Source organism: Zeus faber (genome assembly GCF_960531495.2).
Source record: "Zeus faber genome assembly, chromosome: 1".
Taxonomy (NCBI): Eukaryota; Metazoa; Chordata; class Actinopteri; order Zeiformes; family Zeidae; genus Zeus; species Zeus faber.
The window spans coordinates 54046360-54067478 of record NC_137193.1 but is presented as its reverse complement, the minus strand read 5'-3'; the positions used below and the strand labels follow the sequence as shown (position 1 = coordinate 54067478).

Sequence of the window (21119 nt, the reverse complement as noted above, 5' to 3'; positions counted from 1 at the left end):
ATAAAATGAATACACACCTATAAATACAGCCTACAGGCATCCTTTAAATACTTACATTATAATCGTCTGCAGTTTTGTTACGGACAGTTGGTACTAATTCCTCTTTCTTTTTGATAGATTTGTGCTGGTCTGTGAAGCCAGTTCCCAGTGGCGCTTGACTTCACCTTCACTCTCAACCCTGAGGGGAGTTTCTCCCCAGAGTCTGGGTGGAGCTTGGACGCTTCGGTATAACACGTTCCGTGAAGCTGGAAGTCTGTGTGTGTGTGTGTGTGTGTGTGTGTGTGTGTGTACGTGTGTGTGTGTGTGTGTGTGTGTGTGTGTGTGTGTGTGTGTGTGTGTCTGAAAGGGCATTTGGAGTCATCTCTCTGGGTGCGTCTCTTCTCCGTGCGCAAAACAGCCCGAGACAAAGGTAACGTACCGAACGAGCGCTCTGTTGATCGGAAAACCTGTTTATAACGCGCGTTCGGTTTGTGGAGCGCGTTCGGCGAATTGTACACCGTGGGGTCGTCGTCTGTGTTCATATAATAGTTGATTCGATTCGGGTTTAGGTGACTTTCAGTGGGAAGTACCAACCCGGTCCGTTGTAGACGTCCAAGTGGCTTTGCGGAAATGGAAATGGTTCCATTATCTTGAAACTTGAAACCTGTTTTCCTTGTCATGGCCCCTGTTTTATCTTAAATATTCTGGTTATGTTTGAAAATGAGGAATAAATATAATTTCCTTAACCCCTAAGTGTGTTTCTTGTTTAAACTTAATTTGGTGTAGCTTATAAATGTACAACCTTGTATTAAAAACAATATTTTATGAAATATCTATGTACAAATGTGTACAAATAAATATGTGTATATTTTATATATGTGAATATAAAATGTATGCAAATTTTTTAATATACAGTATCTTCATACAATATGTTGGAAATTGTGGGAGACAGATTACATTCGTCCTGATATGTTATTGCGTAATAAGAAAGAAAAAAAATGATGATGAAATATTTTAAAGTTTATCTTGTGATATTTAACAGGAAATCTGTATACGGAGTGAGGGGAAGAGTTTGGGTTTGATCGTCATACGTTAATTTTGTACCGGAAACTCTTTTGATCTGATTGATCGCTCTATCGCTGCCCATGAAGGCTCCCTTGGGCTGGGACGGGGTTTTGGAGCCTGACGTGGACACACATGGATGTCAGGTGGAGGAGGAGGCCTGATGATGCTGCCCACACCGCTCCCGACAGCCTCAGCAACAAATGGGTACAAGCTCTAACACACACTCCATCTGAAATTGAAGTCATGTTATTTTTCCATAAGCAGAACCCTTTTATAACCAGAGTTATTTTCCCGTAAACATATATCTGAACTGAATTACTGACGGAGCAGAAACCTTTGTGCTTCACATAGTGTATAGGATTATCTTGAAAACGATTGTCCACAGACTTGACATTGACTTGCTTCGCTCTTTGCAGTAAGATCCATCACCTGGGAAGAATCCTGAGAAACCACTGCAACACTCCTGAGGAGGACGACGAGACCATGAGCGAACGTGAATGCGAAGGCGGCACCGTCTCCAAACCTGCGTCTTGCCACGGCCCCCCTGATGGGCGTCGCACCCCACCAAACCACCACCGACACCACACCCTCTGTGCCGAGGACTCTCTGTGCTGTAGAGAAGGTCCGGGAGGCGACCGCAAGACCATGCACGGGCTCCCTCCCTTCCAGTCGGAGCCAAACTACGGCTTCTTCCCGCCGTCCCACTCCTTCCCAGATGGGTTCGGCCAGCCCACTCCATTCCCCAGCCAAGCGGCGGGTTCTTGGCTTCACCCCAGCTTTGCCAGCAGCTGGTCGGGGGGGGGATACCCCAGCAGCCTGCCATCCTGTTTGACCGCCAAGGATTATCCGAGTCACCCCGGGGAGAGCTGCTACTCTGGGAACAAGTTCTCCTCGCTCCCGGGGAGGTACAGCCCGAGTGTGAGCAGCCTGGAGCAACCCTACTCGCTCCACACAAACCCTCCCTCGGTGGATATGTACCACCACACCATGTCCCCGTACTACTGCCTGCCCCAGGGCACACCCTGCTGCGCCCAGTGCCCCCAGGAGGCCCACCAGAGAGGGCCCATGGCCCATCAGAGAGGGCCCATGGCCCACCAGATCCCCAGACCAGGACTTCATCCGCTCTACAGACTGCACTGTGAGTTTTTTCTCCATAGTCAAGGTACACGTCAGTAATATTTATGATGAAAGTCACCTGGACTCCTTCAGTTGTTCTACACCTGTCAAAAGCACTGACTCTCCCCCCTCATGTTCTTTTGTTAAGGTCCAACTGAGGGCCGACCTCCTGGAGCAGGCAGTTTGCATAAGTAAGCTTTTAATGATCTGGACTCAAATCTCTTAGATTTAAGACTCTTAAGACAGTCACTTTAGCACGTAGAACAGCTCAAAGTGATCTTCTTGTTGTTTTCTCAACGTCACCCAGTTGTCCCAACGATCCGGCGACACAGAAGAACCCCCCACACGGCGCGCTCTCACTGGAACAGAGTAAGTCAGGGTCAAATAGGACAAACTGTATGCAACTGGTACCTCCATGTTTTTATTGATGCAACCCCAAAATTTATCCTTTAAAGTGGTAATCCATAAGATTGTTGCATTAAAAAAACAAAAAAAAAACCATATTTGATACTTTTTTTTAGCTGGCACTTTCTAAGAAAACAGCCATTCAATGTATTTGTGTTATGCAGTGTTGGGGAGTAGTGAATAACGTGTAACTAATAGTTTAATTACATTGCTGGTAGTTCAACCACATTTATATTTGCATAGTGATTCAAGCAGTTCAATTACTTTGAAATTTAAATTACAAAATACATTTTTGTGCAGTTAACTGATGGAACTGCAAACAATTTTGGGCCATAAAAGGAAAGGAATGAATTTTTTGAATTTTTTTATTTTACCATTGCTTCTCCCCTGTAATTGAACCCCCCTTTGACCAGCCCCACCCCCTTTTTCTTTCATGCTGACCGCTGTGAAGGCATGCCCAGGTGAAAGTTAAACGCTGTTTTAGTTGTTCAATTGTACAAGTCAGATGTTACAAAACTGACGAGTAAGACAACACGCCCATTTATTTATTTTTTTTTAAACCAGCGTTCGAGTCGGTCAAATAGTCTGAAAAGGACAAGTTAAATATTTTTTCCTTTAGTGTTTAAGTCGTAGTCAGAGAATACAAAATCCAGATTTTCACAGCAGGTAAACACATTTTCAGACGTGTAAATTGTCAATTTGAGCTAGTTTTTTTTTATTTTTTATTTTTTATTTTTTACACAACGTAGTTTGAACTGCTTTTTCCAAGTAGCTTTAGTTAAGTCGTGGTCTGAGAAGCAAAGACCAGGGTAAACGCTGATGTTGCAGAACAAAACTAAGCGTCCCAGTTTTGAATGGAGTTCTGGGACTTGTAGTGTAATCCGCCAACACAGCGAATGTTATGGATATTCCACTTTAAACGCCGCAATAATAGCCGCAATCAGCTGCTTTGTTTGACTGTTCCTTCAATGAATGACCGTTTCATCCAAAACAGGAAAGGTCTTTGTCACGTACGAAGCCGACAACGACAAGCACATCAACGAGATCATCAACTTTGTTGCGCTGCTGCGACACAACGGCTTCGATACCCACGTACGCACCGCCTACTGTTTCAGTCTTGAGTGAGGCGCGACCTCTGACCTACATTGTGGCTGGCTCACCCTGGAAAATGTCCTTGTTTTGATTGGTTTCAGATTGATATGTTCGAGCAGCAGTTTCGAAGCATAAGCAAGATAGATTTCATGGAGAGATACCTCAGCGAGGTAAAAGCAGCTTTCATTTTTATCCCTGTTAATGATGGAGTACTCTTACCTTTTCAAATGCACTCTCTTAAAATGAGCCAAGTACATTTTTATTGACCCCAATCCCTCTGATGCCAATAGTACATATGCCCAGTATAGTGCAAAAGCTTAATATTTACGTAACCTGTTTGACCAATATGATCTATTTTTTTATTGAAAGTAAAATATATTTTTGAAGTCTTCATTTCTAAATAATAAAAAAAATCACCAAGTCTTGATGTGATGACATATTTTATAGAAAATAATACCTTTTTTTTTTAAATTCATTTTTAATTAATCGTAATTTCTTCATAATCCATTCTCTGGCCGCATGTGGGCCTCAGGCCGCAGGTTGGCCACTGCCGACACTTTATCACTTGTTGCACGGCGTAGCATGAAAATAAACGCGCTGCTTCGCTCGTATCGTCCACATGGGATTTTCCTCACTCTGGTCCCTCACGCAGAAGGAGTATCTGATCATCATCATCATCAGCCCAAAGTATTTCGAGACAGTGGTGGCGTCGCCAGCGAGTCTGGAGAGTGACGAGAGGACCCTCAACACCGTCTACATACACAAGCAGGTCGGGGCGCCAAAACAAACCAAAAAAACGCTCTGATCACCACTAACCTGCCACCCGTGCACTGATGCGCTGTTCTTTTATTCCTCCCTAGTTGCAGAATGAATTCATTCAAAATGGAAGCAAGAATTTTAGATTCATCCCCATATTATTCCCCGGGGCCAGAAAGGTAACCGATGAGGCTTCTTGTCCTCGTCGCCTCGCGTGTTTTTGTCCTTGCTCGGCGGCGGCGAGGTTTGACGCGCCCGTCTCCCGTCTGATTTTTTTTTATCTCGTCACCCCCTCAGAGCCACGTCCCCAACTGGCTGCAGAACACCCACGTGTACAGCTGGCCGCGCGACCGCGACGACATTCTGCGGAGGCTGATGAGGGTGGAGAAGTACAACCCGCCGCCCATCGGGGAGCTGCCCACCATCGTCTCCATCCCCATCTAGATCCTGAACCATGCTCCATCCTGTCAGTGAGTCTGATCATCTTCCAGAGGACGTCAAAATGCCTTCTTTCATTTTTCTTTCCACTGTTTATGAGACAACCTAGTTTTACTTTTATTTATTTTTAATTAAAGAGAGAGCGTGTGCCCCGGGCGTTTTTTTCGGCTGCTCGTCTGGAATATGTGACGGATGGTGATAACTTTCTCCAGGTGTTCAACTGTGCTCCCATGCTGTGAACATGTATATAATGGGATGTAGAATGCAGTCCCGCTCCACTTTTTTTTCAGCGCAGATACATTCCTTTTTTTGTTTTTATTTTCAATTAAATGAATGCCAAATTTTATAATTATTTCTTTCTTGCTTTCCATTACCTAAATATGGATACAAATATATCGGCACCTCAAAATGTTGACACCTGAATGACAAGAAATGCATATGTATTTTCAAAAACGTTGCACATATGTCCATAACAATAGCAGCTATGAATGAACAAGTGAGTTTACAAAGTGAACCAGAAAAGCGTCTTTGTTGGCGATGTTTAAACAGGAGCCTCGGGGACGTTGCATCACGTTCGGGGACGTTGCTTCATGTACTGAGATCCTGTGTTCACACTTCCCCTCCTCAATCAGATGAGATATTCCAATTTGTTTTGAAATTCAAAAATACATTTGATATTCATAGTAAAACATTTATCTGACAATCAGACTATTTAATTCCTTGGCAGATTCCTCGCTGTTGCCAGGTGAATTGGCACGATGAAAGGTTTAATGGAAATTAATTCTGTATTTACTTATTTTTTTCTGCATTTTTTGTCTTTTTTTTTTTTGACTGTGTGAAAAAGAATTTGTAAAATGTCGCAATTTTTCTAATGTAATACCAGTTATGTTTGCTATAGGATTGTTATACTTGCATTAAATTCTTATCATTTGTCGTCAAGCAGATTCTTTTACCAGTACTGTGTTAGTGTTAATCGTTATTAAACGGCCACATATTATTTTTAACTTTTACCAGAGTACAGTTTTCCTACCAGCAGTGTTCCTATTATCTCAGTCCTATATGTATCCTTAATGTCTGAAAGTCGTATCCACTTCTCAGGACAGAATGAGTACTTGCAGTGTAATGAACATTTCCATTTGGAGGATGATCGTCCTCCCGTGACAGACAAGCACAGGCCTGGAACCAGTTTGGCTCCGGGCGCGCTGAGCATTTTATACACTGTGCGGCGCTTGTTTGCGTGGGAAGGAAGAATTTTACGCTTTCGCGCGCCGTGGCTCATTCTGATGGTAACTGCGTGTCACCTGCTCCACTGACACCTTCAGTCCCAACGACTCAACCCCAACGCCCGGGGTTTGGATGATTTCTCTTTCTTTCCTTCCTGACTTGATGAGCTCAGTTCACACACACACACACACACTAAAAGAAAATATAAACGAAGGTAGAAGCCCGACTTTCTGTCTCTATCTGGTGGCTTTTGTGGAGAAGACTTGAACAGGAAGTCGTACAGAGTGGTTTTTGGCTGACGAGGCTGGTGTGTGGTAGAACTCAAATAGGTCATCTCAAACTGTTTTCACAGAAAAAAAAAGGTCTGTACCGGTGTCTTTGTTTTCCTCACTAGCGAGCACATTTGTTTAACCCCTGACCATAGCATTTTTAAATATATATAAATATATATATTTTTAATGGGTTTTGATTGTTTCCCTAAATGAGAGACCGGAGCACTGCGGGGTTGTTTAATTGTTTTATCTTCACAAGAGGTAACACTGCAGATGCTCATACAGATGTCATAAAAATCTGAATACAGTGTTTCATATATTCATCTGTATATTGAAAGTACATGAAAAAAATTAATAATTTTAATAACAAAAAGGACGACAACTGTAATAAAAGTGGATTACAAAGTGACATTTTATGTAAATAACTCTTATATGAATTATATATCAGAAACAAACGAAAAGAAAAAAAAAATCAGACAATAGTTTCATTTTGCTGTAAAAACACTGAAGTGCTATTTGTTCAAAGCTACAAAATACACTTAAAAAGCAGGAAGCGTTTTAATTTCCTTCAAGGAAAAAAGTACTATAAAATAAGTTACAGTACAGTGAATTTGTCGAAACTGACTTTGTTCCCGTCTTCCAGCCTTTTGTAAGCATAAACAACAAATAAATCATACAGAAGTAAAGAGATACTGTTTTCTTATAAAAGGCCTCTTCCCCAAAAAGGAAACGAACAGCCGCGCTGTTATCAATAAGTGTGTGTGTGTGTGTGTGTGTGTGTGTGTGTGTGTGTGTATAAGTAGAGCCACACAAACGCTTCATAAAAAAAAAAATTAAAAAAAAAGCAAAACTTTTGAATCTTCAAAACCTGCGTCATTTCCTCCGGTTCTCTGCAGGAATAACTATACTTTGTACTTCATGAGTTTTACAGAATTCAACAAATACTTCATATTAAATCACAGAGCACAGAGGTGAGCTCTCATACATCGTCCGCTGGCAAAGGAGGTATATTGAACCTTGGTCTCGTGAAAAAAGCCATCTTCTCTCTGGAAGACAAGAGGAAAGAAGATGTTGTTCCCTCCCACTCTACCATTCTGCATATTTTTGTACTTGATGACAGCTCGTGATTCACATCAGTCGTTTCACAGGTTTTTGATCATTTAGAGTTCACCGTATGAACATTCACTACAATATAAGTTGTCACGTGCTGTGTGTGGAAAACAAACATTTCGAAGAGATGGTGGTTGATGGTTCCTCATTTCTAAGAGAATGACACATTCATGGAGCTCTTATCCATCCCATAATACACAAAAATAGATGTTTTGTGAGTGTCCTACCCGACACCAAATAGTACAATGAGGAATGCAGAGGACTAAAACACTTACTGTAAATGGATATAGGATAAATATCAACCATTTTGGTCACAATAACAACAGAATTTTGCTCATGTGAAAAACTTTTGAGATTCCATTTTTAAGGAACCAAAACAGAGTTCTACTCTACTGAGGGGTTGTGTACGACATGCTGTAAAATGACTGTCCAGTACTACAGATTACACGTGTGTAGTACTACAGACTAAACGTGTGTAGTACAGCAGACTACACGTGTGTAGTACCGTGTGTACTACCACAGACTACATGTGTGTACTACCACAGGCTACATGTGTGTAGTACTACAGGCTACATGTGTGTAGTACTACAGGCTACATGTGTGCAGTACTGCGTGTGTGTACCTGAAGGTCTGCACGGGCAGCGGCTCCTTCTGGCTCTGGCCTCTCATCTGCAGAACCTCCTTGGAGGCTTTCCTCAGTCTCCGCTCCGCCGCCTCTTCCTGACGCTGCTCCTGCTTGCTTTGGTTTGCCTGGAGCCACAGCACAACAGCAGCTCTTTTTAGGGACGGGGGGAGGGTGGAGGAAAGACATGCGGACGCAACTGTGGCACCATCAAAGACAGTGGTGATGAAGAAATTAAACCCTTTTTTATTTTTAAAATTTTTTTTTTTATTAATTCAGAAAAAAATAATTTATTAAAATTGTTGAAAAAATAATAATATATATTATAAGCCTTTATTTTTGATGAATTAACTTGACTATTTTTTATTTTATATTGACTAATATGACTTAAATATTAAATAAAATAATTAATTTCAATATTGATTTTTGTACCATTTGAGAGAGCTGCAGTCCGCAGAGTATGAAGTCACACACACACACACACACACACATCCTGTAAAACCAGGATGGCCACCACTGGTCTAATGACACACACACTCCTTTATGTCGCCCCTGACAACACTTTGTTGCTTCTTCCATTAAGTTGTAAGTGTACTACAGCGACTAACTAACCATCAAGTTTACTTGGAAGCGCTTCTGTTTTGTTTGAGAGAAATGGTGAATTTGCTTCCCAGTGTGAATAAAGCCTTGTAACAGTGCATACGACATAGTTGTGCAGTTCAAGGTAGTATCCTGGCCCCTCCCAGGTCGTTTCAGTATACAGTGCATCCAGAAAGTATTCACACCCCTTCACTTTCCCCCACATTTTGTTATGGAACAGCCTTATTCCAAAATGGATTAAACTAATTTTTCCCCTCATCAATCTACACACAATACCCCATAATGACAAAGCGAAAAAGGTATTTTAGAATTGTTTGCAAATGTACATTTGCAAAAAATTGAACACACAGTATGTATTCACACCCTTTACTCCGTACTTTGTTGAAGCACCTTTGGCAGCGATGACAGCCTCCAGTCTTCTCTGGAATGATACTACAAGCTTGGCACACCTGGATTTGGGGCGTTTCTCCCATTCTTCCCTGCAGATCCTCTCAAGCTCTGTCAGGTTAGATGGGGAGCGTCGCTGCACAGCTATTTTCAGGTCTTTCAAGAGATGTTCAATCGGGGTTCAAGTCTGGGGTCTGGCTGGGCCACTCAAGGACATTCACAGACTTATCCCAAAGCCACTCCTTCGTTGTCCTTGCTGTGTGCCTGGGGTCGTTGTCCTGTTGGAAGGTAAACCTTTGCCCCAGTCTGAGGCCCTGAGCGCTCTGGAGCAGGTTTTCATCAAGGATCTCTCCGTACTTTGCTCCGTTCATCTTTCCCTCCATCCTGACTAGTCTCCCAAGTCCGGCTGCTGAAAAACATCCCCACAGCATGATGCTGCCACCACCGTGCTTCACCGTAGGGACGGTATTAGCCAGGCGAGGAGAGGTGCCTGGTTTCCTCCAGACGTGACGCTTGGCATTCAGGCCAAAGAGTTCAATCTTGTTTTCATCAGACAGAGAATCTTGTTTCTCATGGTCTGAGAGGCCTTTAGGTGCCTTCTGGCAAACACCAAGTCATGTGCCTTTTACTGAGTAGAGGCTCCAGTCTGGCCACTCTACCATAACGGCCCGATTGGTGGAGTGCTGCAGAGATGGTTGTCCTTCTGGAAGGTTCTCCCATCTCCACAGAGGAACGCTGGAGCTCTGTCAGAGTGACCATCAGGTTCTTGGTCACCTCCCTGACCAAGGCCCTTCTCCCCTGATTGCTCAGTTTGGCTGGGCGGCCAGCTCTAGGAACAGTGCTGGTGGTTCCAATCTTCTTCCATTTATGAATCATGGAGACCACTGTGCTCTTTTTGACCTTCAATGCTGCAGAAATATTTTCGTACCCTTCCCCAGATCTGTGCCTCGATACAATCCTGTCTCGGAGGTCTACAGACAATTTCTTTGACTTGAAGGCTTGGTTTCTGCTCTGACATGCACTGTCAACAGTGGGACCTTATAGAGGTGTGTGGCTTTCCAAATCATGTCCAGTCAATTGAATTTACTACAGGTGGACTCCAATCAAGCTGTAGCAACATCCCAAGGATGATCAGTGGAAACAGGATGCTCCTGAGCTCAATTTTGAGTGTCATAGCAAAGGGTGTGAATACACATGCGATATTTTAGTTTTTTATTTTTAATGCATTTGCAAATTTTCTAAAAAAAACCCTTTTTCACTTTGTCATTATGGGGTATTGTGTGTAGATTGATGAGAAGAAAAAAAAGGAATTTAATCCATTTTGGAATAAGGCTGTAACATACCACAATGTGGGGAAAGTGATGCACTGTATATATGCACTGTATATATCCGGATGCACTGTATATATGTTTTTGTTAAAATATCAAATTTCAAAGGTGCAGTAAAATATTGCTATATTTTCCATCTGGCAACAGTCTGGAAGACACTTATTATAATTAATGTTTTTCAATCTTCTCTAGGCCTCTCACTTGTCTCTGGGCCTCTCGTAATAAGCAGCGGAAGCGCTCGTCCCTCAGCGCCCAGTGCGGCGGCTCCGAGGACTCCCGGGCCTGAGGTTCCTCCAGGCGCAGCTTCAGCTCCCTCAGTGTGCTCAGCTCCTCCGTCAGCTGCCGCTGGCGCGTCCTGCAGGCCTGGAGGTCCAGCTCCAGGTCCAGGGAGGTGCGGGTCGGCTGCTCGGCTAGGGAGGACCTGTACGACTGCTACGCACATACACAAAAACAAACATGTTGCGTTTTTAAAATCAGCCTCAACTGAACGGACGCTCCTGGGATCCAGATGTGATCGTCAAACTGCACCTGCTTGTAGCGCAATGTTCTTCTCTCCAACGTGTTTCTGACGAAGGGGGATTTCTTTGGCAGAGTGGAGCTGTCGCTGTCACTGCGATACAACTGAGGGAAAAACATCACACATCACGTTTGTTTAGAAAAGGGATTTGTCGCCACGCTGGTAAACAGTCCCTCCAGTAGTTAAACAATAACTGTCAGTTGCTGGAGAGGGTAAACAACCTGCCGTCCCCGCTGCCTTGAAATTAGAGGCACAGTAAAAGTTGTTTTTCCTCTTGCCGTGTGTACCTGTGTACGTGTGCACTCTTACCCTGCAGACATACTGGCTGCGAGCTCCGGGCGAGAAGGTCTGAGAGCGAACGATGGTGCTGCCGCGCATGAAGGGCGAGGCGTGAGCCCAGCGCCCCCCCCTCTCCTTGGGCCGAACCCTAACCGGCTCGGGTAGCATCGCCTCCGTCATGGTGGCCTTCTCCACCTGCCAGAACACACCCCAGCCATCTTGAGTAATAACCGCGATTACGATGGCTGACTGGCAGTTGGAATGCTTCTAAAAAAAGGGAAAATTCTCACCTTTAATGTGAGGGGTTTGCTGACCGATTGAGCACAGCGCCCCCCAGTGGCCAGGCAGACTCCCTCGGCGCAGAGGCCGTCGGGACACACGACAATGAACGCTGTGCTGTTGCTGCAGCCGCTGTCCACCGATTCCGCCTGCCAGCTCCTGCAGATAAATATGGAAATATATCAACTGACGGTGTTCACTTCATGTTCACCTATGAAAGCACGAACAACAAACAAAAAAAACATTTTTTCCTCCTCTTTCTCTGTGAATAAAGTAAGATGTCTTTACCTCTCGGACACGGCCTCCCCTGGCTCCTCTTTCCTCCCCAGCCTCTGCAGCTCCAGATCCCTCCTTCCTTCCTCCAAATGGGTGGTGGTGGTGGTAGCGCGGGACAGCAGGGTGGATACAGTGTCCTGGAATATAAAAAACAAGGGTTTATTTATTTATTTATTTTAAACAAATACGATTTTAAAAGTTTTCCTTATTGCATTATTCTCCAAAACTGTGATCTTATTTCGTTCGTACCAGGACTCTGGGCCTCAGCTCCTCTTCCTGGCTGCTGTGCTGCTGTTTACCATGGCCGAGGCCTTTTTGCTCGCCCCTGTGCAGTTCCATCGCGCACACCGTCTGGATTCGGAGCCAGTGGAACACCATCTCTGGGCTTCCCTCACACTCCGCCAAGCTCAACTGGGCCGTACCCTGCGACGGCAAACACACAGAATTTAAAACTAGACTCCGAACAGCGTAAGAATGTGACGTGAACGGCTACTCCGACTGGAGCTCCTAAAGTGGTCAACGATCCGGGCGCGGTTGTACCAGCAGGTCTTCCTGAGCCTGGGGCCCCAGCGCGCAGATGGACAGCTGCAGAGCGCACACCACCAGGGCGTTTGCGGGCACAGGAATGCAGAAGCCTTCGTTGAAGCTCATCTGGGACTGCGGCTCCAGCGCCTTGCAGCAGTAGAAGGCGCAGGCCCGGCCGGCATCCAGCGGAAGTAAGTGCACCTTCACATACCTGGGCACCGGGGACATTTTAGATGTGATAATATTCATTTTAGCTTCACGTTTGTTTGGCCTTTTCCACCGCTTGGCCCTACTTACAAATATAGCTACTGAACAGTGGGAGTTGTAGTTTACTTACACTTTATGTCCATCTTTTACAATGCACTTGTTAAAATTTTTGAGTTGTAACAGATGTAGTAGAAGACTTTGTGAGCTGGAGTCATATCTGTAACAAGTAAAGGTGAGAGAGAGATGTTGTTATACAGTACGTTCAGGAGTGTTAAAAAAAACAACGCCGTCCTTGATGTAAACAGAACACTTACAGTAATCCCAGCTGGATCTGAATCAGCTCGCTCACAGTTGTCAGCTCTTTCATGTATGCCAGTTCCTCCGAATCCTCAACCCTGTTGGAGCAAATCATTAGTCACGTTTTCCTGTGAATTTACAGCATAGCTGTGATTCACTTGTGTGTCGCCCTGAGGTCCAGGATAAATACTCCTTTGTTCCACTGAACATACATACAATAATAATACCAATAATACCACTAATACAACCCAAACAGGCCAAATTCATCTGGTTGCTTCTCCATAGCCACAGACCAGCCCTTTCAGCTGAATACTTCTTTTGGGATGGCATGAAAAAGTTTAACTTGTACTTGAAGAACACTTTGTTTCCATATCAGATTGGTTTTTAAATGGTGAGAATGTGATACAATGTGGGCCAAATGTTATCAATTTAATCTATTAAGTTAATTTCTACACCTGACAAATGGGGTAGAATTGCAAAGATCAAGATGCAAACTAAGAAAGCCTGCTAAACTAATGATATCAAAACCTGTCACAACCAAACGCATTTATTAACTGCTGCAGTTGTTGTACTGGGTAGTGTGGTTTCCTCCTCTGCCACTAGGGGGTGCAGGTGCGCCAGAAAGAAAGGTGTTTTGCGACATTCCTAACATTGATATTGGGTGGAGCTTCTCTCACCTTCTGCCCCAGGCCTCAAAGACCCCACTGTCCGTGGCCAGAGCATCCTCTGACACGCCTGCAGACACTCTCCTGGCCCTGCGGCCGCTTCTGTTGGCGCTGTTGCACCTCAAAGTCACTCCTGCACAGGAAGAAATTATAGAATTCACCCAGAACCTTTAGAACAGTGGTGGCCAACCCGGCTTTAACCTTACTCTGAGCACACACACACACACACACACACACACACACACACACACACACACACACACACACACACACACACACACACACACACACACACACACACACACACACACACACACACACACACACACACACAGTAGGGCAAACAACCCAAAATGGTACAATAGATTCATATTCAATTAACTACCATTTGACAATTAATTAATTAATTTATTTACAAATCAATAATAAATAATAGTTTAATTGAGTGGAAAAAAAAAAGAAAATAAACTTAATAATAAATAAAAAATATAAATGTTTAAAAACATTTATGAAAACAAAGTTTTTTTTAAATAAATATACACTTCTTCATCATCTGTTGGTGGACCGCGCCACGGAGGTCTACTGGCTAAATGCAGCCCAAAGGTCCCACTTGCCTGTGGAGGTGAAAGGCCCCTGAGGGCCCCCATCTCGGTGACTCTTGCTCTCAGGTACGTGCACGGCGACAGAGCCGCCCGCCTCCTCGCTACTCGTCAAGGCGGTGTGCGATGTGGGCTGGGGCTGTGCCCTCAGCCCCTCCAGCAGGCCACGGCCCGCCAGCTCCATGTACTCCTCTGTCATCTGGGTGAGGGGGCATTCTTGGGGGGCGAAGTGGTAGGGTGTGTCCATGGGTGAGCTGGGGGGCGACAGGGAGGAGAGCGAGGAGCGGGAGGAGAGCGAGGCCAGTGACTGGGGCGTGTCGTGGGAGCGCTTGGCCTTGCACTGTGTCATGGGGTCGGGGCAGAAGACGGGAGTGTCTCTGGGCAGGGCCTCTGCAGGCAGCAGGTAGCGCAGGTGGGTGTCGTGGGGGTCCCCGGACCCCTCGTGGCGCTCGTACTGGGGCAGGCCGTAGATGTCGGTGAAACTGATGGAGCTGAGCGAGCCTCGGCTGGATGCCAACGAGCCACGACTGGAAGCCAGCGAGCCACGACTGCTGCTGGACGACACTGTCAGAGAGCTGGCGGACAGGCTGCCAGGAGAGACAGATTAAATAATGTTCATAAAAAGGCATAAAAGATCACGTGATTGATGATCAAATAATATTTGATCAATATTGCCCAACCCTCTTCATAGCTCAGAGGGTTGGGCAATATCGACTAAATCAATACAAACTAATACCCCAATAAATAGTTTTGACAGTACTACTGGTGCGTTCATAACACATACCATTTTTACACCAAAATGAGCACATTTACGCAGGTTTTTTAAAAGCGGTAAACCCGCGAAAGAAAGGCGATTGACACCTTTTCCCATTGCCAGTGAACGAATATGCCTTTCTTTTTTTTCTGGGGTGTCACATTTGATCTCATGAATGCGCCATAGAAGGGGCATGTCATGGTTCCAGTGTGATTGGGGGAAAAAAAACAGTAGAAAGCAGCATGGAGTATGCATGGCTGCAGGCTGCCAGGGGGAGTCGGCTGATGAACAGGCCGGCTCTACAAGCACCGGCCCCGGTCCTTCAATGGCGGGGAGCGGAGGTTTTGCTCCGGTTCAGAGGTCGTCTTGGGGCAGTGCTGGAGTGGCTCGGGTTCTCCACTCTCGGAGCGGTCCCCACACTCAAAACATTTCACAGTCCCGCATGTCGGGAAAAAAGTCAATAACTTCTGATTTTGGATTTTAAATCGGATTTGAATTAATCTAATGATACACAGATATTCCTTTCTAATTACGTGCCAACATCCGGAACTTCAACACGCATCATAGCATCATGCAAAAGGGGTGAAAATTAGCGAGCCGACCCGGGTCTCATGTTTCGATCACTGCTGAGCATGAGCCGATAAATACCCATGACTCCTGCAGAGTCATTTGTGCCGGCAATGAATGCAGATTATAACCGTTCCCACTAAAGACAAAAGCCATATGTTTGTGGGTATTAGCAGGTTTGTTCTCCAGTGGAACACACTACAAATATTTGAAAAACAATAATTAGTAATGTGGATATTCTAACCCAGCAGGTACAGTGATAAGGATAAGTGATAAGTGGATAATGACAGTTAGAACACTCTATCAAGTTCAGAAAATTGCACTAATTCACTGCCATAAAGCCTTAATTAAAGACAACACTGAATGGGGACCTATCATGCTTTTCTTATTTTCTGTCATATATATAATATTACAATGTTGGGTGTTCATATTAGACGTGGTCAAGGTTTAATAATGAGGTAACGTAATCACAAAGTAATCCTCCGTGTGTTTCTCCAAACAAATCCAATAACAATAGTGTTTTTATTGTGGATGTATTTATTTTATTTATTAAGAGTCCCTGTGCGGTGTCCATGTAGGGCAACAAAAGTCGGAACAAACTTTAAATGGCCTTGTAGATCTACTATGTGCGAAGATTCAGCAACTAGATGGGCAGGGTGGCTCCTCCCACAAAAAACAACCCGTTTTGGAACAAACGGATTATAAAGGTTTGTTAGAATGGCTAGAATGCATCATCTGAGTGGTATTTTCAGCAACAAACAGCATAATAGGTCCCCTTTAATTATATCACGACAACTAAATTCCCAGATATATATCAGCACGATATCAATATCCTAATGATATATTCTCCAGCCCAAGCAGCTGAAGTGGCCGGTGAAGGAGTGCTGCACCTCTTGAGCTGGGAGTACAGGTAGGTGGTGATGCGCGTGGCCTCCTCAAGCTGCCTCAACAGGACGTTCCTCTTCTCCTGAAGCAGGATCCTGCCATGAGGAACAAATAATCTAGTTTTAGGATAGACAGATGGACCTTGCAGTATGTGCGGTCTGTCCTGTTAACAGAAACAATCACGGATGCATCACATTCTGTTTGGTTTCCTCCTCCATTGAAGTGTACAACAGACCGCCAGTCGCTATCACCTGGAATAGTGTCCTCATCTTGGAGGCTAAATGGGGGCATGAGGGCACCCGTATTTTCTCTCTTATTTCAAGCAGAATAACGGCAAAACTAACTGGTTGTGCGATAGTGAGTACCCAACAAGAACAGTATGGTTTTACATGCAGACCGAGTCCTAGTCTGAATCCTATTCCCCCTCGGCACAAACAAACTTTCAAAATGTCTTGACTCTGGCATTCCAACATTGTAGTTGCGGAGCCTGGCATCAAGGAGCGTTATTCACATTTACAGCTGACAACCGTGCTCAAGTCAGTTGTTTCCACCTGTTCCCTGTTACTGATATGCGATTCTCTCATTTATTGAATCATTAAAAAAGTGACTGTCTCCAAAATTTTGACCTATTTCATACTTAATAATATCTTGGTAGTTAAAAATCCACAATTTCCCAAGGTTTAACCTTGGGGTTCAGAAAGTAAAAGTCCTCCCCGGTATTATGGTGTGAACAATCTGGATTCACTACTCAGTACAACCCGGAGGTACATCCAATGATTGAAGTGAGCGGGTTTCGTGCATTCGTGGACCAAAAAAGAAAAAACTGGCAGAACCTTTACTTTCTGAACCTGGAATTGTTCACCACTAGTCACTCCAGAAGTGTGGCAAAGTTCACCATGCTAACATGGTGCCAGCAATGTGAGGTCATGTACCAATGTGTCAAATCAGGCTTCAAATTGACATTAACAATGGAGAATGGCGTCATTGCAGGCGAGGCGGAAAGTTTTTTTGTTTTGTTTTTTGCGAATGAATAGCTTGGCGCTATTGTTGTGCAACTTTTGAAATGTAATTTGCATCACTTCCAGTGCAAGAGGGATTTCTTATATGAAAATGGACCCCAAATTTTACAATAAAGTCAACAGAGGGTTTTTCATAAATCCTTTAAGTTAATTACGATTAAAAAAACTTAATCTTTCGTGTATGCTTATTACTTTAAACAAGACCAATCCAGTGAAACCACCAGTGTTCGGTACTACTCTGCATGGAGACCTTAATTTCTATGAGCATTGAAAGGAGCTAAATAGGGTGAATAGCGTATATAAGGAAGTTATCACGATACTCAAACAGCCCATGCTGACCTCTGGTTGGCTCCCTGGCTCTGGGAGCTGTGGGCCCTCTGGACGTCCTCCTCCAGCCTCCTGCGCTCCTCCTCCAGCTGCAGAAGGGTCTCTGGGGTGTGCTGCTGCTTGCTGACCAGGATGATCTCCTGCAGTAGAGCCTCCTTCTCGCGCAGGAGCTGCATGAAGTCCCGGTCACGGTCCGCCTCGGCCCGGCCCGACCAGCTCTCGCTGTCCAGCTGCGCTAGCTGGTGCTGGATGCTCTGCACCCTGGGCAAATACGGCACCGAGGTGAGAGACGCAAAACGCAGTGCAGGAAGCCCGGACGGTCAGGAGCCCTGGCAATCCTCCATATCCTCCAGCTGACCAGAGCCCAAACACACCTGTCCGTCAACGTACGTGAACGTTTGTGCCTAGGAGGCATTGAACTGTTGTGGGGTAAACGCGGGCCGCTGAGGATCACAGATGGACTGACGTGCACACCTCTAAAAACACGTAACCCAGTTAAATTAAATAGGGGAGATACATGAGTTTATTGATTATTATTCAATGAGATCACAATTTGTTTCTTACCTTCGCAACCACTCTTCCTGGATTCAGATCAAAAGCAGTTATTTTGTTTGTTCTAAAGAGCCAAATAAGGATTTTTTTTAAGCATGACATTTCATCAGCAATTGTTTTTCTAGCAGTGAGCTGGTAAGGCAGTACTTTATTTTCATGTGCTATATTTTGTGAGTTATGAAGCAAGTATTTATTACGGTAATGTTACCATGTAATAGGCAGTGTTCTTCATAGCGCAATCTCGCAGCTAGATTAACACTAAATGAAGGCTCTTGCTGTACTTGAGTCTAGCAGACATCGTGTGCACAGTGTGAGGGGACCGTAATGACAATGTTGGGTCAGGTAATTCTCACGGCGGAGGAGCCGCTGCAGGTGTGTATCCAGCACATCACTGTGGCTGGGTCAGAGGAGAGAGCGGGTCTAGCCAGAATAAAATAACTGTGTTTATATGTGTTGGATTTCAGACAGAGTGACTCAGCAGCAGAGCATGCAAGTTTCCACAGGTCACCCCCTCCAACCCCTTCTATTCCTCCTCCCTCTCTCCTCCAACCCCCCACCCCTTCTATTCCTCCTTCTTCATCTTTCCTCCACCACCAACCCCCCCACTTACCCCCGATTACCCCCTCATGTCAACGCTGGCATTGCTGTTACTTTAGCGCCATGGCAACATGTATCTTGTAAAAAAGACTGCATGGAGCCAGAATAATAACATGGCGATTCCTGCAACTCACACATCCCACAAATCCTGCTTTCTGCTGCCTCTGCACTTCTGGAAGAGAGACATTTCAAACCTGCTGCAACATAAGGCTCATGACATGCAAGAGTTATGTGCACATGTTTTTGTTTGTTGTTGTTTCTTTTAGCATTTGTATTTCAGCCCTTACTTTAATTCCCGTCAAATAACGTTGAGGGGTGAAAAAAAAAAAAAAAATTCTCATATCCAAAGTGTTGAAACGGCCTTGTGGGGAAGCAGGGTATGCACTGAGGTAGGTGGGCAGGCGGGGTCTCTCTCTCTCTCTCTCTCTCTCTCTCTCTCTCTCTCTCTCTCTCTCTCTCTCTCTCTCTCTCTCTCTCTCTCTCTCTCTCTCTCTCTCTCTCTCTCTCTCTCTCTCTCTCTCTCTCTCTCTCTCTCTCTCTCTCTCTCTCTCTCTCTCTCTCTCTCTCTCTCTCTCTCTCTCTCTCTCTCTCTCTCTCTACAAAGGCAGCACACAGTCAGCAGCACAGCCAGGGAAAAATGTGACCACCCTGCTCATTCCACTGGCCAGACATCGCTGAGGCAAATACTATTCACAACGCATCCTCCCACTGGAGGGCTCACATGCTCAGTGAGTCACAGCGCTGCACACTGGTGTGTCCAACTGCTGCGGTTGATTAATAGGAGAAAAATAACTAAAAATACTTACTTTTTCTTGGCTTCCTCATACTGCCAGTTGAGTTTAACTTTGTCCACTAATTGCGAGGAATCTTGGGAACCGTACTTTAAAGAAAAGTTAAAAAAGAAGGTTTCAGAGGTTTATCTAAAAAGAAATGGATCACAAACTCTTTAATTCTAATTTTTATGGCAGTGTGTGTGTTCCTACCTCTCCCAGGATGTCGGTCTGGCAGCCAGTGTCACAGTACTGCTGCAGGTTACTGGAGTCACCCAGGGTTCCAGTGCTGTTTGCCACCTCGTTCACCGACTCCCCGATAGACAAGCTGCTTTGGAAGTTCACTGTGAGCTTTGCCAGGCTCTGTGCACGAGAGACATGCAAAGACAGTGCACGGTGTGAGATGCACTATGATCGCACTCAAAGTATCATATGAGTGGTGTATGACCCTCATGGGGGCTGATGGGAGGGCATGTTCCTGTACCTGGATGAGGTCCTGCCTCTCTTTCTCGCCTGTAGTGATGGCCTTCTTGATGCTACGCAGCTCATTGAAGATGGCCTGAGCCTCGTCCAGCTTGTAATTGGTCTGACTGCAGGACATCTTCCTGTCAATCCTGCAGCACAAGACAAAGGAACATTTTAATGTTTGGTTGGATGTGGTTGTACAAAGCTGCGATTTCAATTATTTATATTTTTCCCACCTGTGGACATGGGTCAGTGGATAAACATGCCATGATGTGGTTAAAATAAAGTCCTGCTAAAACCTACACTAAGTGACTAAAACAGGGCTCCAACCAACCCAGAGTATGCTTTCATTAAGATAAGGAATATCTGATGTTACGGAATCCACCCACTGGACATTAAGATATCCACAGCTAATTATAGTGCATCAGTAGCGTCCACCCATTTTCAACACCTAATTATAAAGACTCAAATTAGGAATGACATAGTTCATTCCTTACCAGAACCAGGGTGGTGCTTTACATGGGAAATATTAATAATAAATAAATCAGCATTTAATCATGGTCTGACATTTAATATGTCATTTTTGTGGGAGGTCGACTCATCGCTGCAGTTTCTTGTGACTTTCCATGTAATCGTGTCAAAGCGATTATATGATAAGTCATCCATAAGTCAGGCTAGATGAAATATTTATCTTCTTCAACACGCTGAGATATTTTTCGGAGCCTTTTCAAAAGTCCCAGTCTCAAAGGCCACATCATTTGGCCGGTGAAATCTGAGCTAGACCACAGCAGAGTGAGTGCCAGCTCTCTGAGGACTACAGGACAGGTCTCACAGGCATAGCTACAAATAAACATTAACCAAGAAACCTATTACCTATCAAATTATTACAGTACAATATAAAAGTTTTTTTTTTTCCACTCATCAACAACAGGCTTTTGATGGAAGGAAAGTAATAAATAGTTAATACCAAAGCAGTACTACTAACATCTGTGACCAACAGTGGTAGATTACATGAGGTGACAAAAAGAAGAAAAAATAAGAATGACTCATTTAAAGAGCATTTAGGTTTTCTGTACATCAGTGTGTGAAGGGGGTTGCGTTGAGGCTGAGGGGGAGGGAAGAGGGAGCGCGGCCTGCATGCCTTC

The 21119-nt window shown here is 44.6% G+C and overlaps 2 protein-coding genes across 3 annotated transcripts in view; one reads left to right on the top strand and one right to left on the bottom strand.

Annotated features, from left to right (window-relative positions):
- The first annotated feature begins 283 nt into the window (after positions 1-283).
- traf3ip2l (TRAF3 interacting protein 2-like) lies at positions 284-5785 on the top strand. 2 transcript variants are annotated; one of them, XM_080016371.1, is made up of 10 exons: positions 284-409; positions 1131-1248; positions 1461-2182; positions 2309-2351; positions 2468-2529; positions 3560-3657; positions 3759-3827; positions 4310-4426; positions 4518-4592; positions 4711-5785. In XM_080016371.1, exons 2-10 carry the CDS (start codon positions 1181-1183, stop codon positions 4855-4857), a joined length of 1401 nt encoding a protein of 466 aa, XP_079872497.1. In that variant the 5' UTR covers positions 284-409; positions 1131-1180; the 3' UTR covers positions 4858-5785. The 2 variants fall into 2 exon arrangements, with proteins under 2 accessions (XP_079872497.1, XP_079872498.1); XM_080016372.1 differs by lacking the exon at positions 4518-4592.
- An 811-nt stretch (positions 5786-6596) lies between these two features.
- wwc3 (WWC family member 3) overlaps positions 6597-21119 on the bottom strand; it is a gene marked incomplete at its 5' end in the record, with an annotated part of 29714 nt that continues 15191 nt past the window's right edge. Inside the window, 18 exons of the mRNA XM_080004977.1 lie at positions 6597-7393; positions 8080-8207; positions 10596-10826; positions 10923-11015; positions 11221-11385; positions 11481-11628; positions 11758-11882; positions 11995-12168; positions 12286-12481; positions 12608-12694; positions 12792-12872; positions 13452-13572; positions 14054-14625; positions 16250-16339; positions 17603-17851; positions 19546-19619; positions 19723-19872; positions 19994-20123. Coding sequence (XP_079861103.1) covers positions 7327-7393; positions 8080-8207; positions 10596-10826; positions 10923-11015; positions 11221-11385; positions 11481-11628; positions 11758-11882; positions 11995-12168; positions 12286-12481; positions 12608-12694; positions 12792-12872; positions 13452-13572; positions 14054-14625; positions 16250-16339; positions 17603-17851; positions 19546-19619; positions 19723-19872; positions 19994-20123 — 2881 coding nt within the window. The 3' untranslated portion in view covers positions 6597-7326. The remainder of the gene's footprint in view (positions 7394-8079; positions 8208-10595; positions 10827-10922; positions 11016-11220; positions 11386-11480; positions 11629-11757; positions 11883-11994; positions 12169-12285; positions 12482-12607; positions 12695-12791; positions 12873-13451; positions 13573-14053; positions 14626-16249; positions 16340-17602; positions 17852-19545; positions 19620-19722; positions 19873-19993; positions 20124-21119) is intronic.